A 12,847-nucleotide genomic window follows, 5' to 3' on the forward strand; every position below is an offset into this window, starting at 1 on the left:
ATAGCTATTGGAACAAACTGACACTACAGCCATCTGTTGCAAAACCCTCAAAACTAAATCAACTCCTAATATAATAACAATACGATAGAGTGAGATACCCTATATAGTAAAAATATTAAAATAAGACCTGTATTGTATAAGGATATACCAACAGCATCTCCGCCGGTCGGTATTGTAGCGTTGGCACGAGTGGAGATTTAATAAAGACTCAACGTGGTGGTTAATGATAATTTTATTGGTATCACTCGCGTACACTCGTATAAGCTTGTGTGTGGTTCGGAGGTTTCCGAAGAACTGTGTCGTGTAACAGTAACTAAATAACTAACTAACAAAGGCGAAACTTCGCACCAAGGAAGTTAAAAGTAACTAGGAGTATATAAAGTCTAGATAGACAACTCAACTAAAAGTGTAATACGGTGTAGTACCAAAAGTGTAAATATAATGTCACCAAATCCCTACAGTATAAACGGAGCTGCTGCCATCTCGACGAAAAAGAACGAACTGTACAAACGATGATGATGACAATAACAACGTTTCTTAAATGAAATTTTCCAATTTCAGACTTTGCATCGCCATATCACCGCTCGTAGGGCACGTACAAGAAAAATAAAAACACTTTTATTATATAATTCGACCCCAAGCTATCCATTGAGCCTACTTAGAAGTTGATCGTTCAGTGGTTATTGAGATCTAATAAACTGAGTGTCTGCGAAAGCGTCGCTTCGCGTAAAATAGTCACGGTGCGGTCTCGCTGCGCGTATACTTGGCGCGAGACACTACCGTGTCTCTTGATTCGCAAAGGAACCTCGGGCTTATGTATCTTAGGTAGACCATAGCACCGACTAATATTGCTGTTAGTAGTTCTTAAATATTTGTATGTTTGTTGATCGATGATACCGAGAGAGGACCACAATTTTATAAGATCATTCATCTTGTTAGTTAAATTCTTATTCGGATCTTTGTTAAATTTTAAATACGTGGTAGTGTCACTCAACATCTCGTTCATTTGTTCTCTATAACGACTCTTGTTCATCACAACAGTAACTTGTCCCTTGTCTGCTCGCGTAATCATTAAATTATTATTATTCTTTAAAAATATTCTACAATTCTTGTATGCGTTGTTGATATATCTATCAAATGCCGATGTACGTTGTTTATTGTTAAAAAATCTATGTAACGAATTTGATATATGTAAACGAGTTTCATTGATAAAGTCGTCAAACTCTGAAATCTGAGCATTCAAAATTTTTTATTACATCCATAACCAGATTCATCTTATCGTAGTTATTATTGTTATTAAAAGGCAATCCAAACTTGCCACCCATACTTAATAAATTCATAACATCAACAGGAAAATCACAGTCACTAACATTGACTATCCACTTACTTCTGTCAGTCCGTAAAAAATTCCGCTGGCAGAGTTATATTTAAAATGAATATAGTTGAATTTGTTAATAAGTTTCCTCCTGATATGAGTCTCTTGTTTCCTAAGCCAAACCTCATTCCGTTTAAAAAAGTCTTTTATAATGTTAGTAGGTACATATGAACAAAGTTTATGAACTACATTCTTGACTCTATAATAAGAAACTTCAACCTACAATTAACGTCTTTAATCTCCAAAGATAATATCGACCTCTGGAAGCGGAGCTTGACCTTGTCAAACCTTTTATTACGAAATTGCTGTTAAACAAGGTGTAGAATCGGTGTCGTTGTATATGCGGAGGTAAGATACCACAGCTTCGGTAGCGAAGTAAAAATCGTAGTTGTTGTCTCGCTGTGCATATCTTTAACTTGGTTCTGATCCATAACTTAAACAGCATCATCATTTCATGTCCATAGAGTTGATAAATGTTCTCAAAACATCCGTCCATGTGATAGAAAAACACCATATCTAGGTCTTTGGTGTGAATATAATATAATAAAACTTTGAAGTCAGCCAGGAAATAAATATGAAAACGAATATTTCGTCGCGGCGATAGAAAAGAAATGGAGACACATTACAGCCAGCACAAAGTTTAATATTGATCAGTTTTTATATGCCATCAATTTGATTTTAGATTCAACTTGTTTTGTGTTCGATGGACAATATTACCAACAGATATTTGGTAGCCCAATGAGCTCACCGCTTTCGCCGATTCTGGCTGATATGGTGCTTGATGACCTCGAGACTAGTTGCATCGGGAACTTGGGATTTGATGTGAGATATTTCACAGATACGTTGATGACATATTTACCATCTTACCAACAAATAAGATTCAATATGGCTTGACAAGTTCAATGCTTATCATCCTAGACTGAAATTCACATTAGAATTAGAATGTAACAACTGTCTTAATTTTCTCGATGTAACAGTTATTCTAGAGGACGATGTCCTTATCACCAATTGGTACAGGAAGCCGACTTTCTCGGGACGATACATAAACTTCTTTGGCAACAACCCATTACATCATAAAATCAATGTCATAACTAGTTTAATTGACAGAGCGATTTTGCTCTCTGATAAGAGATTCATGACGCTAACATCGACTTGGTTAAATCTATCCTAATTAACAACAGCTATCCTCTTGACTCTATTGGAAAGACACATAAAAATGAGACGAAAAAAGATTGTACATAGAAGAAATGACAATAACAATCCTGACGAGAGACTTTCGATTAACAATAACAATAACGAACATAACAAAGGTTTCATAGCTATACCTATGTTGACTGCCACCGTTCAATGACGTGTTTCTCGCGAGTCTGTTGCTGTCTCACAGCTTTCTAATATCTTTTTCATGGCGTAAGTTTTACATTTGTATAATTTGATTTTTTGAAATGTTTAATTGCATGTGTATATTTTAGAAGATGTTAATCGCTTAATAAGGACCGGAGTAAAAGTCGAAATGTTGCGTTTTTGTGAATAGTTAATATACTGCCAGTTTTGGTCGACGAAATATTCGTTTTCATATAAAGTTGTAAACATTTTCTTTTGATGTTTGTCATTGCAACTGTTATAACACTTGACACAGTTGTGTTTGTGATTACAAATATGCCAAGTCTTTCCGAAGAACATGGTGCAGTAAAAAAAACTATTGGGATTTGAAAAACGTTGTGCGCAACAAAATAATTCGCGCACTTTTTGAAATGTATCTAAAATAAAACGACAGAATTGTCTTGGCGTATAGCACATTTATCAACTTCGTTGATTGAAATTTTTAAATTTTCAAATTGCACATATGATATTTTATTTTATTTTTCGTGTAAACAACAAATGGATATTGTACTTTGTTACACTGTGCAACTGGATACTGTAATTCCTCAAACACCCGATTCGACAATTCCTGTAAAGGGTTTCCACATTGATGTAGTTTCTTCTTGATTTTTTGCATATAATTCTCGTATTTAAAACAACTAAAATTCTCTATACAATCATAATTTAGTACATCATGTGCCAAATGAATAAGATTATGAACATTATATGATAGATATTCTTCACCATACAGAGTTTCATAGTTAGAAACAAACCATTCTAATAATGAACTTGCGTAAGTGTTGAATGTAATGCATAATTGTGGATCAGCCATTATTCTTATCGCAACACAAAGGGAAAGAAAATGATCATAATAATTTGAAGGTAATATTGATTTCATTACTACCATACCAGTGTATAGTAAAAATTGACGGAATTCCGTAGCTTTCCATCTGTCTACTTCAAATAAATGTCTGGGCTTTCGTATAAATTCTGATGGAATGCAATACTTAATAGTGATCAAGTATTGCGAAACAGAATCAATATCTTTTGCTAATAATCTAACATGTTTCTTTCCTTTCAGCCACAATTGTAACAAACGTTTCATGACACCTAAACAAACAAGGTGCATGCAGTCCAGCGGGATTTGGGAAACCATTCCAATAGATAACTTCTCCCATAATAGAATTGCCAATATAATGTTCAGGTTGAGTCCGGTTTTTAAATGATTCATTTGTACGTAACGTGTTGTGAATTTCTGGGAAAGTTATTCTATTGCTTATCCTGCGTTTTATTAATGTATCCTGCGTGACCTTTTATACATATTACTAATGATTTGGCTGGAGAAAGAGAGTTTTGATGATTTTTATAATAAATATTATTTTAAACTTCTTGTTGCGTATAATAGAGTATGCATGGAAAACATTTGGATAAAATATTAACACTGAATTGTTTCGAGGTACTTGGCTAGTTAACTACCCAGAAAACGCAGAATATAACTGTTACGTAACACAGAAGTAACACGTAATATAACGGCTGTTACATGTAATTAACATTGAGGTTACATAATTTTCTCTAATAACTACAATATAATAATGTTTTAAAACCGTTATATCGCAATGTTATTTATTGGTTATACCAATATAAGAGTAATATAACTTGAACATAACACGTTATATTACAAGTGCTATGTTATCATTACTTTAATGTAATATAATATGTTATATATAAATGTTATATTCATGTTATATTATATCTATGTGAAGTGCTTGTGCGTGGACGAAGATCAAGAAAGTTATATTACTCAAATGTAATACACTGGTAAGTGCATAAATATTATAAAGGAGGTGAATAAGTAAAAAATTGATGAATGATAGTAGCATTATTTTTCGATCGCAAGGACAAGTGACGCATTGTGAATCGGTCCAAACGAATAACCCCGCCATTTTCTGCCATTTCCGATTGGACACGAGATCGTGGTTGCGAGTTGCGACGGTTCTGAGAGCTTTAATAGAAGGTAATCTTCTTTCATTCTTACATAATAAATATTTATTATTATAAATATATATCATGAAATTAATAAAGCCAACGGAAATATTGTAGCATATATTTTTTATAATATTTGTATATTTCGCATTATAACGTTGTTGGATTATTTGAGGTTATGTAATGTACAAAACCTCAAATGTGGATCACTTGTACACAATTATAAAGTTTACATTTACAATTTTGTAAAACAATGTAATCCATTATTTGCTTTTGCTAACGGGGCAGCGCAAGAGCAGTAGGATGCATAACACAATGCTACGTATTGAAATGACTGATTTAATAAGAAAATACACTGCTTTTAGTAATACTGACTTATCAAAACGAAAACTAAATATATATGTAAAAAAACACGACTTGACTCGTTCGCGCTCTTGTACGTTCGTGCTCGCTCGTACGTAACGAACCGAAAAACCAAAAACTTCGCGTCGCTCTAACCACACGCATGCGCAGCATATGTATAGCAAACTCAAACGTATTATTATATACTTCTAACAGCTTTGTTGCAGATTCGTTTGAGAAATCGGACCGCAATTGCAATTTTGCAATGTTTATGAGATGTTTTCATCTGTCAGATGAAATACGTCTGAAATATTTCTGAAACGTTTTCGTACTGTATGGGAGATAAAACTATTTTTAAACTATAAATAGTAAAAATGTTTAAATAGAATATTAGTTTCCTACAAATAATTCTTTTGACACTTAAATAATTATCTTATAACTATAATGAAATAAATGATCGATTCTGGCATCGTCTCGATGGCATCGTCTATATGACACTAATAAAAGCTATATAGACCCTGCGGATGTATTTTATGTGATTTTCGTGAATATTAACATCAAAAAAACGAAAAAGTTGGTTTATGGTTTTTTTCATACTGTTGCACCACGGATACATGGCTGTTGATTTTGTGATAGGTAGGTTTGTAGTAGAGCATTGTATAGAAAAAAATTTATGATTGTCGCTCTAAGGGAACATGTCGAAAAAAATTTTTCAAAACTTTAATATTTTTTAAAAATTTTAATTTCGCGCCAAAATCCAGTTGATATATAGTCCTTTATTGGTCTTGAGGCCCTGCATCTACCAGTATTTTTATAAATAAATATCTCTAAACACCACTGAGATATTCGCAAAAATCATGAAATCACATTTATTAACATAACTTCTAAAAAAAGTGATTCCCATGTTTGAAACTTGGTGTACTTAAATCTCATATAGGGAGCTAACTTTGAGCCAAGTGTCATCAAAATTTACGCCTGGGGCCGATTCACCCTTCATACCCTGCTAGAGCCTTTGTCCAGTTAAACGGGGTGGTAGGAAATATGGACCAATCTGAAAATCGATAAAAGAAAGTGAGTAAAGGTACGAAAGACAATTCCTTAACTTACTAATGTGGGTACATTTATTACTTACGATTCGGTTCCCTATTACTCCTGCCCACACATTTATCGTCCAGCGATATTGAAATCCGCACACCCGAACGACGTGCGGATTTTCTTCCGCCCGGTACAAAAAGTTTCTGCTATTGAACACACCATTCGTTGTGAAAGTCGCTTCATCGGTAAATAAAATGCGGTCGGGGAAGTTATTATTTCGCCGACACTGAGCGAGAAATCCTGTATTTTGCCGACTATTAAGATTTATCGTTTTATAACTCGAAAACTTTAAATAAAAACAATAGAACAAACAAGATCACTTATTCTTCGCCAGTGGTTGATATACACAGTAATAAATAGTTGAACGACCAATTCCTGGCAATATGTTGACGTTTATTAAAAAATCACAACGTTTCGGTCATGCTTCTGACCCTTATCAAGTGTACAATAAAATCCAATGAGCCTTTCATAAATACAATAGTCCAAACTGCAAACAATTAAATATCTCATGAAAACCATCAAAAAATATGATCAAATCGTGAAAGTACACTTACATGTCTATTACAATGTATGTTGTCAAAACAAATTGGATAACATATCTGAAAGTCGAGAAAATCAAAACCGCACCGTTTTACAAAGCAGCGAAGACAGAACTGAGAGAGAAAAACAACTCAAATCTTCGTCAAAATATTATTGTATAGATCATGAAGACCTTCCGTATCCGAGAATCGGGTCTTCTCGTTTGTTTCTTGTTGTTGCGTCCGCACATCACTGCAGTACGTGTTCGGTATCCGACTTGCGTATTTCTCAAAAATCTTAGAAACTGCCCAAAAAATGGCGGAGTATACTGCACGAGAATACACCAATATGATTATTGCGTACGGAACAGCGGGAGAAAACGCTAATGCAGCGGCTCGTGTTTACGCAGAGAACTTTGTGATTCGTGAACGATATCCCGACAATAAGACAATTATGAGATGTGTTCAACGTGCCGCAGAAACTGGTAATCTGTTATTACATCGACGAAACGCTGGTGCCCAGAACATATTCGGGTAAACGATGAGGAGAGAATTCTGAGAACCTTCGAGGAAAATCCTCAGAACAGCGTACGCCGTGTGGCTGAGATGCTGGGTCTCTCGCGAAACGTGGTGCACCGTATTCTACGCTGAAACGGATTGCACTCGTATCACTATCAGCGAGAACAACTGTTGCCAAGAGATGAAGAACAACGCATCTATTTTTGTGAAGGTATTTCTATTATTTTTATTTAAAGTTTTCGAGTTATAAAACGATAAATCTTAATAGTCGGCAAAATACAGGATTTCTCGCTCAGTGTCGGCGAAATAATAACTTCCCCGACCGCATTTTATTTACCGATGAAGCGACTTTCACAACGAATGGTGTGTTCAATAGCAGAAACTTTTTGTACCGGGCGGAAGAAAATCCGCACGTCGTTCGGGTGTGCGGATTTCAATATCGCTGGACGATAAATGTGTGGGCAGGAGTAATAGGGAACCGAATCGTAAGTAATAAATGTACCCACATTAGTAAGTTAAGGAATTGTCTTTCGTACCTTTACTCACTTTCTTTTATCGATTTTCAGATTGGTCCATATTTCCTACCACCCCGTTTAACTGGACAAAGGCTCTAGCAGGGTATGAAGGGTGAATCGGCCCCAGGCGTAAATTTTGATGACACTTGGCTCAAAGTTAGCTCCCTATATGAGATTTAAGTACACCAAGTTTCAAACATGGGAATCACTTTTTTTAGAAGTTATGTTAATAAATGTGATTTCATGATTTTTGCGAATATCTCAGTGGTGTTTAGAGATATTTATTTATAAAAATACTGGTAGATGCAGGGCCTCAAGACCAATAAAGGACTATATATCAACTGGATTTTGGCGCGAAATTAAAATTTTTAAAAAATATTAAAGTTTTGAAAAATTTTTTTCGACATGTTCCCTTAGAGCGACAATCATAAATTTTTTTCTATACAATGCTCTACTACAAACCTACCTATCACAAAATCAACAGCCATGTATCCGTGGTGCAACAGTATGAAAAAAACCATAAACCAACTTTTTCGTTTTTTTGATGTTAATATTCACGAAAATCACATAAAATACATCCGCAGGGTCTATATAGCTTTTATTAGTGTCATATAGACGATGCCATCGAGACGATGCCAGAATCGATCATTTATTTCATTATAGTTATAAGATAATTATTTAAGTGTCAAAAGAATTATTTGTAGGAAACTAATATTCTATTTAAACATTTTTACTATTTATAGTTTAAAAATAGTTTTATCTCCCATACAGTACGAAAACGTTTCAGAAATATTTCAGACGTATTTCATCTGACAGATGAAAACATCTCATAAACATTGCAAAATTGCAATTGCGGTCCGATTTCTCAAACGAATCTGCAACAAAGCTGTTAGAAGTATATAATAATACGTTTGAGTTTGCTATACATATGCTGCGCATGCGTGTGGTTAGAGCGACGCGAAGTTTTTGGTTTTTCGGTTCGTTACGTACGAGCGAGCACGAACGTACAAGAGCGCGAACGAGTCAAGTCGTGTTTTTTTACATATATATTTAGTTTTCGTTTTGATAAGTCAGTATTACTAAAAGCAGTGTATTTTCTTATTAAATCAGTCATTTCAATACGTAGCATTGTGTTATGCATCCTACTGCTCTTGCGCTGCCCCGTTAGCAAAAGCAAATAATGGATTACATTGTTTTACAAAATTGTAAATGTAAACTTTATAATTGTGTACAAGTGATCCACATTTGAGGTTTTGTACATTACATAACCTCAAATAATCCAACAACGTTATAATGCGAAATATACAAATATTATAAAAAATATATGCTACAATATTTCCGTTGGCTTTATTAATTTCATGATATATATTTATAATAATAAATATTTATTATGTAAGAATGAAAGAAGATTACCTTCTATTAAAGCTCTCAGAACCGTCGCAACTCGCAACCACGATCTCGTGTCCAATCGGAAATGGCAGAAAATGGCGGGGTTATTCGTTTGGACCGATTCACAATGCGTCACTTGTCCTTGCGATCGAAAAATAATGCTACTATCATTCATCAATTTTTTACTTATTCACCTCCTTTATAATATTTATGCACTTACCAGTGTATTACATTTGAGTAATATAACTTTCTTGATCTTCGTCCACGCACAAGCACTTCACATAGATATAATATAACATGAATATAACATTTATATATAACATATTATATTACATTAAAGTAATGATAACATAGCACTTGTAATATAACGTGTTATGTTCAAGTTATATTACTCTTATATTGGTATAACCAATAAATAACATTGCGATATAACGGTTTTAAAACATTATTATATTGTAGTTATTAGAGAAAATTATGTAACCTCAATGTTAATTACATGTAACAGCCGTTATATTACGTGTTACTTCTGTGTTACGTAACAGTTATATTCTGCGTTTTCTGGGTAGTTAACTAGCCAAGTACCTCGAAACAATTCAGTGTTAATATTTTATCCAAATGTTTTCCATGCATACTCTATTATACGCAACAAGAAGTTTAAAATAATATTTATTATAAAAATCATCAAAACTCTCTTTCTCTAAATATGAAAACAATTATTACACTGAAAAAAATGTTCGTAGTATCAATGAATGACGTTCATTAACTTAAAATTCATTGATACAATCAATTTTTAATTGATGTTACGAATATTACATTGAATATTTTTCATTAACTAATGATAGGTGTAGTAAGTATAAGTGGCGCCACTAGTGTGTGTGCGAGCAATCTTGGTTGAAGACGCCATACTAGATAGTTTTAGTTCTTCCTTGTATTACGAAGTAATCTTTTGTATAACGAAGTAATATATTGTGTTGCAATACTATAAATAAATATTGTAACAACAACAAGAGGTCTCGCTTATTACATGGCGCAGTCGAGGAAGAACTATTAACGTATAGTACGACGGTCAATACATTGGATCAATTGCAAGAAATTAATATAATCTATACGACGCCGAAATACATAATGGAAGGTGCTGGAAGATTGCCGGAATCGATGAGCTTTGATGGGAATCTCAGTGAAAATTTCAAGAGATTTTATCAAAGTTTGGAGTTATATTTAACTGCTACGGAAAAGGATCGAGGCTCGACAAGGTTAAAATTGCCATCTTATTAAACACAATAGGCAGTGCGGGCATTGAAACATACAATACATTCCGGTTAACTGAGGTGCAAAAGAATACGTATGAGGCTGTAGTACATGCGTTTTAAAATTATTGTGCACCGAGGAAAAACAGAACGTATGAACGATTCGTGTTTAATAATCGCAGTCAAGGGACGGAGGAGCCATTTGATCAGTTTTTAGGCGATCTAAAGAAACTGATACAGTCTCGCGAATATGCTGACCAAGAAGATACGATATTAGTAGACAGAATAATACTGGGTGTAAATGATGTGAAAGTACAGGAAAAACTACTGACCACGCAAAACACCACTTTAGAAAATGCAATAGAAGTATGCAGAAACTTTGAGGCCACAAAGAAGCAGTTGCGTAGTGTCCGAAATAAAGAAGAGATTGCAGTTGATTTTATCAAGAAAAAGAGGCAGGAGAGTAGAGGTAATGAGAAGAGTGAAGATTTAAAAGACGATGAGAAAAGCAGAAGACAGTTTAAATGCAGCAAGTGTGGTAAAGTCCATGGAGTCAGAGAGTGTCCAGCTTTCGGGAAGACTTGTTATAAGTGTGAGAAAATGAATCACTTCAACAGCATGTGTAAAGCTAAAATTAAAGATGTCAAGGATATATCGAGGAGCAGCGACGTTGAGTTAGAAGGTGAAAATTTTTATGTAAGCAGTATAGTAAAAGTGGGAGAGTTAACAAATTAGCATAAATCAGTGTGGACGGAAACCATAATAGTTGAGGGAAAACTAGTAAACTTCAAGATAGACACGGGCTCTGAGGTTAATATAATAACATTTCAGGAGTATAAGTCAATAGTTAAAGATCAACGGTTGCAGAAAACACACATCGTATTGCAAGCATATGGAGGGACGAAGATCACACCAATAGGAACGGTTAATTTAAGATGTAAGAATGTAGATAAAAGTGAAATATTAGAATTTTTGTTATAGGTTTAAAGGTTAGGTCAATATTGGGTTTACTGAGCACTCGCAAATTGAATTATATTAAAGATACGAATAGTATTAAGACGTTGAATGATAAGGAAAAATTTATACAGTTAAATAATGATGTGTTTAAAGGACTGGGCACATTTAAGGATATTTGCAAAATTAAATTAAAGAAAAACAGTGTTCCTTTTGCCGTACCATGTAGACGTGTACCGTTGGCTATAAAGCAGAGGTTGAAGTTAAAACTCGATAGTTTAGAAAAAGAAGGAGTTATTGTTAAAGTTGATGGTGCCAGTGAATGGGTAAATCCTTTAGTTATAATAGAAAAACCAGATAAAACTTTGCGGTTATGTTTAGATCCACAGGATTTGAATAAGTGTATTGAAAGAGAATTTTATGAAATTCCTAGTTTTGAGGAAGTTAGTAGTGAGTTGAGTGGAAAAGTTTTTTACAGTAATAGATTTTAAAGATGGATTTTACCAGGTGAAGTTAGACAGTGAGTCGAGTAAATATATGACATTTTCGACTCCGTTTGGATGTTATAGATTTACAAGATTACCATTTGGTATTAAGATAGCACCAGAATATTTTCAAAAAATAAATGTTAAAAATTTTGGAGATATTAAAGGTATAAAAATTAATTTTGATATGATAGTAGCTACTGATAGTAAAGAAGAGCATGATAGAATTTTACAAGAGGTTATGGATAGGGCTAGAGAGAGAGGTGTTAAATTTAATAAAAATAAGTTGCAGTATAGGCAAAGTGAAGTTAAGTATTTGGGACATATATTTAGTAAAGAAGGGATGCATCTTGCTGATAATAGGATAAAAACAATAAATGAAATACAGGCACCTAAAAGTAAGAAAGAATTGCAAAAGTTATTGGGGTTAATTAATTATGTAAGAAAGTTTATACCAAAGTTAGGTGAAATTGTTAGTTCGATGTGTGAATTATTAAAGAAAGATGTAGAGTTTCAGTGGTTGAAGGTACATGAGAATGCGTTAAACATTATTAAAGGTGAAATTAATAAAAATATTACATTGGTGAGTTTGGATTTTACAAAGGAAGTTACGATTCAAACGGATGCTTCTCAGAATGGTATTGGGTGTTGTTTGATGCAAGAAGGAAGGTCAGTAGCATATGCGTCTAGGGGATTAAATGAAACAGAAAAGAAATATGCTATAATTGAAAAAGAATTGCTTAGTATTGTTTATGCGACTCAAAGGTTTCATAATTATATATATGAGAAAGAAATAAAAATAGTGACTGATCACAAACCAAATGTAAGTGTGTTAAATAAACGTGTTAGTCAGATACATTCACCTAGATTACAAAGGTTAAAGTTAAAATTATTAAAATATGATATTAAGATAGAATATTTGCCTGGAAAATATTTATACAGGGTGGGGCAGTTAAGGTGTTACAGACTTATATCTCGGAAACGAAGCATTTTAGAGAAAAATGTTTCAGACAAAAGTTGCAGGGTTGGAAGGGGGCCACTCAGTGGAGGTAACAGATTGGTCATT

General features: G+C 33.8%; 1 protein-coding gene across 1 annotated transcript in view; it reads left to right on the forward strand.

The window, feature by feature from the left end:
• The window catches only part of LOC113561695, a 16,152-nt gene extending 3,638 nt beyond the window's left edge, over nt 1–12,514 (forward strand). The window contains exons 2-5 of the mRNA XM_026968522.1: nt 2,058–2,197; nt 10,104–10,348; nt 10,465–11,038; nt 11,174–12,514. Coding sequence (XP_026824323.1) covers nt 2,058–2,197; nt 10,104–10,348; nt 10,465–11,038; nt 11,174–11,323 — 1,109 coding nt within the window. The 3' untranslated portion in view covers nt 11,324–12,514. The remainder of the gene's footprint in view (nt 1–2,057; nt 2,198–10,103; nt 10,349–10,464; nt 11,039–11,173) is intronic.
• The last annotated feature ends 333 nt before the right edge of the window (nt 12,515–12,847 follow it).

This window comes from Ooceraea biroi, chromosome 3 (genome assembly GCF_003672135.1).
Source record: "Ooceraea biroi isolate clonal line C1 chromosome 3, Obir_v5.4, whole genome shotgun sequence".
Lineage (NCBI taxonomy): Eukaryota > Metazoa > Arthropoda > Insecta > Hymenoptera > Formicidae > Ooceraea > Ooceraea biroi.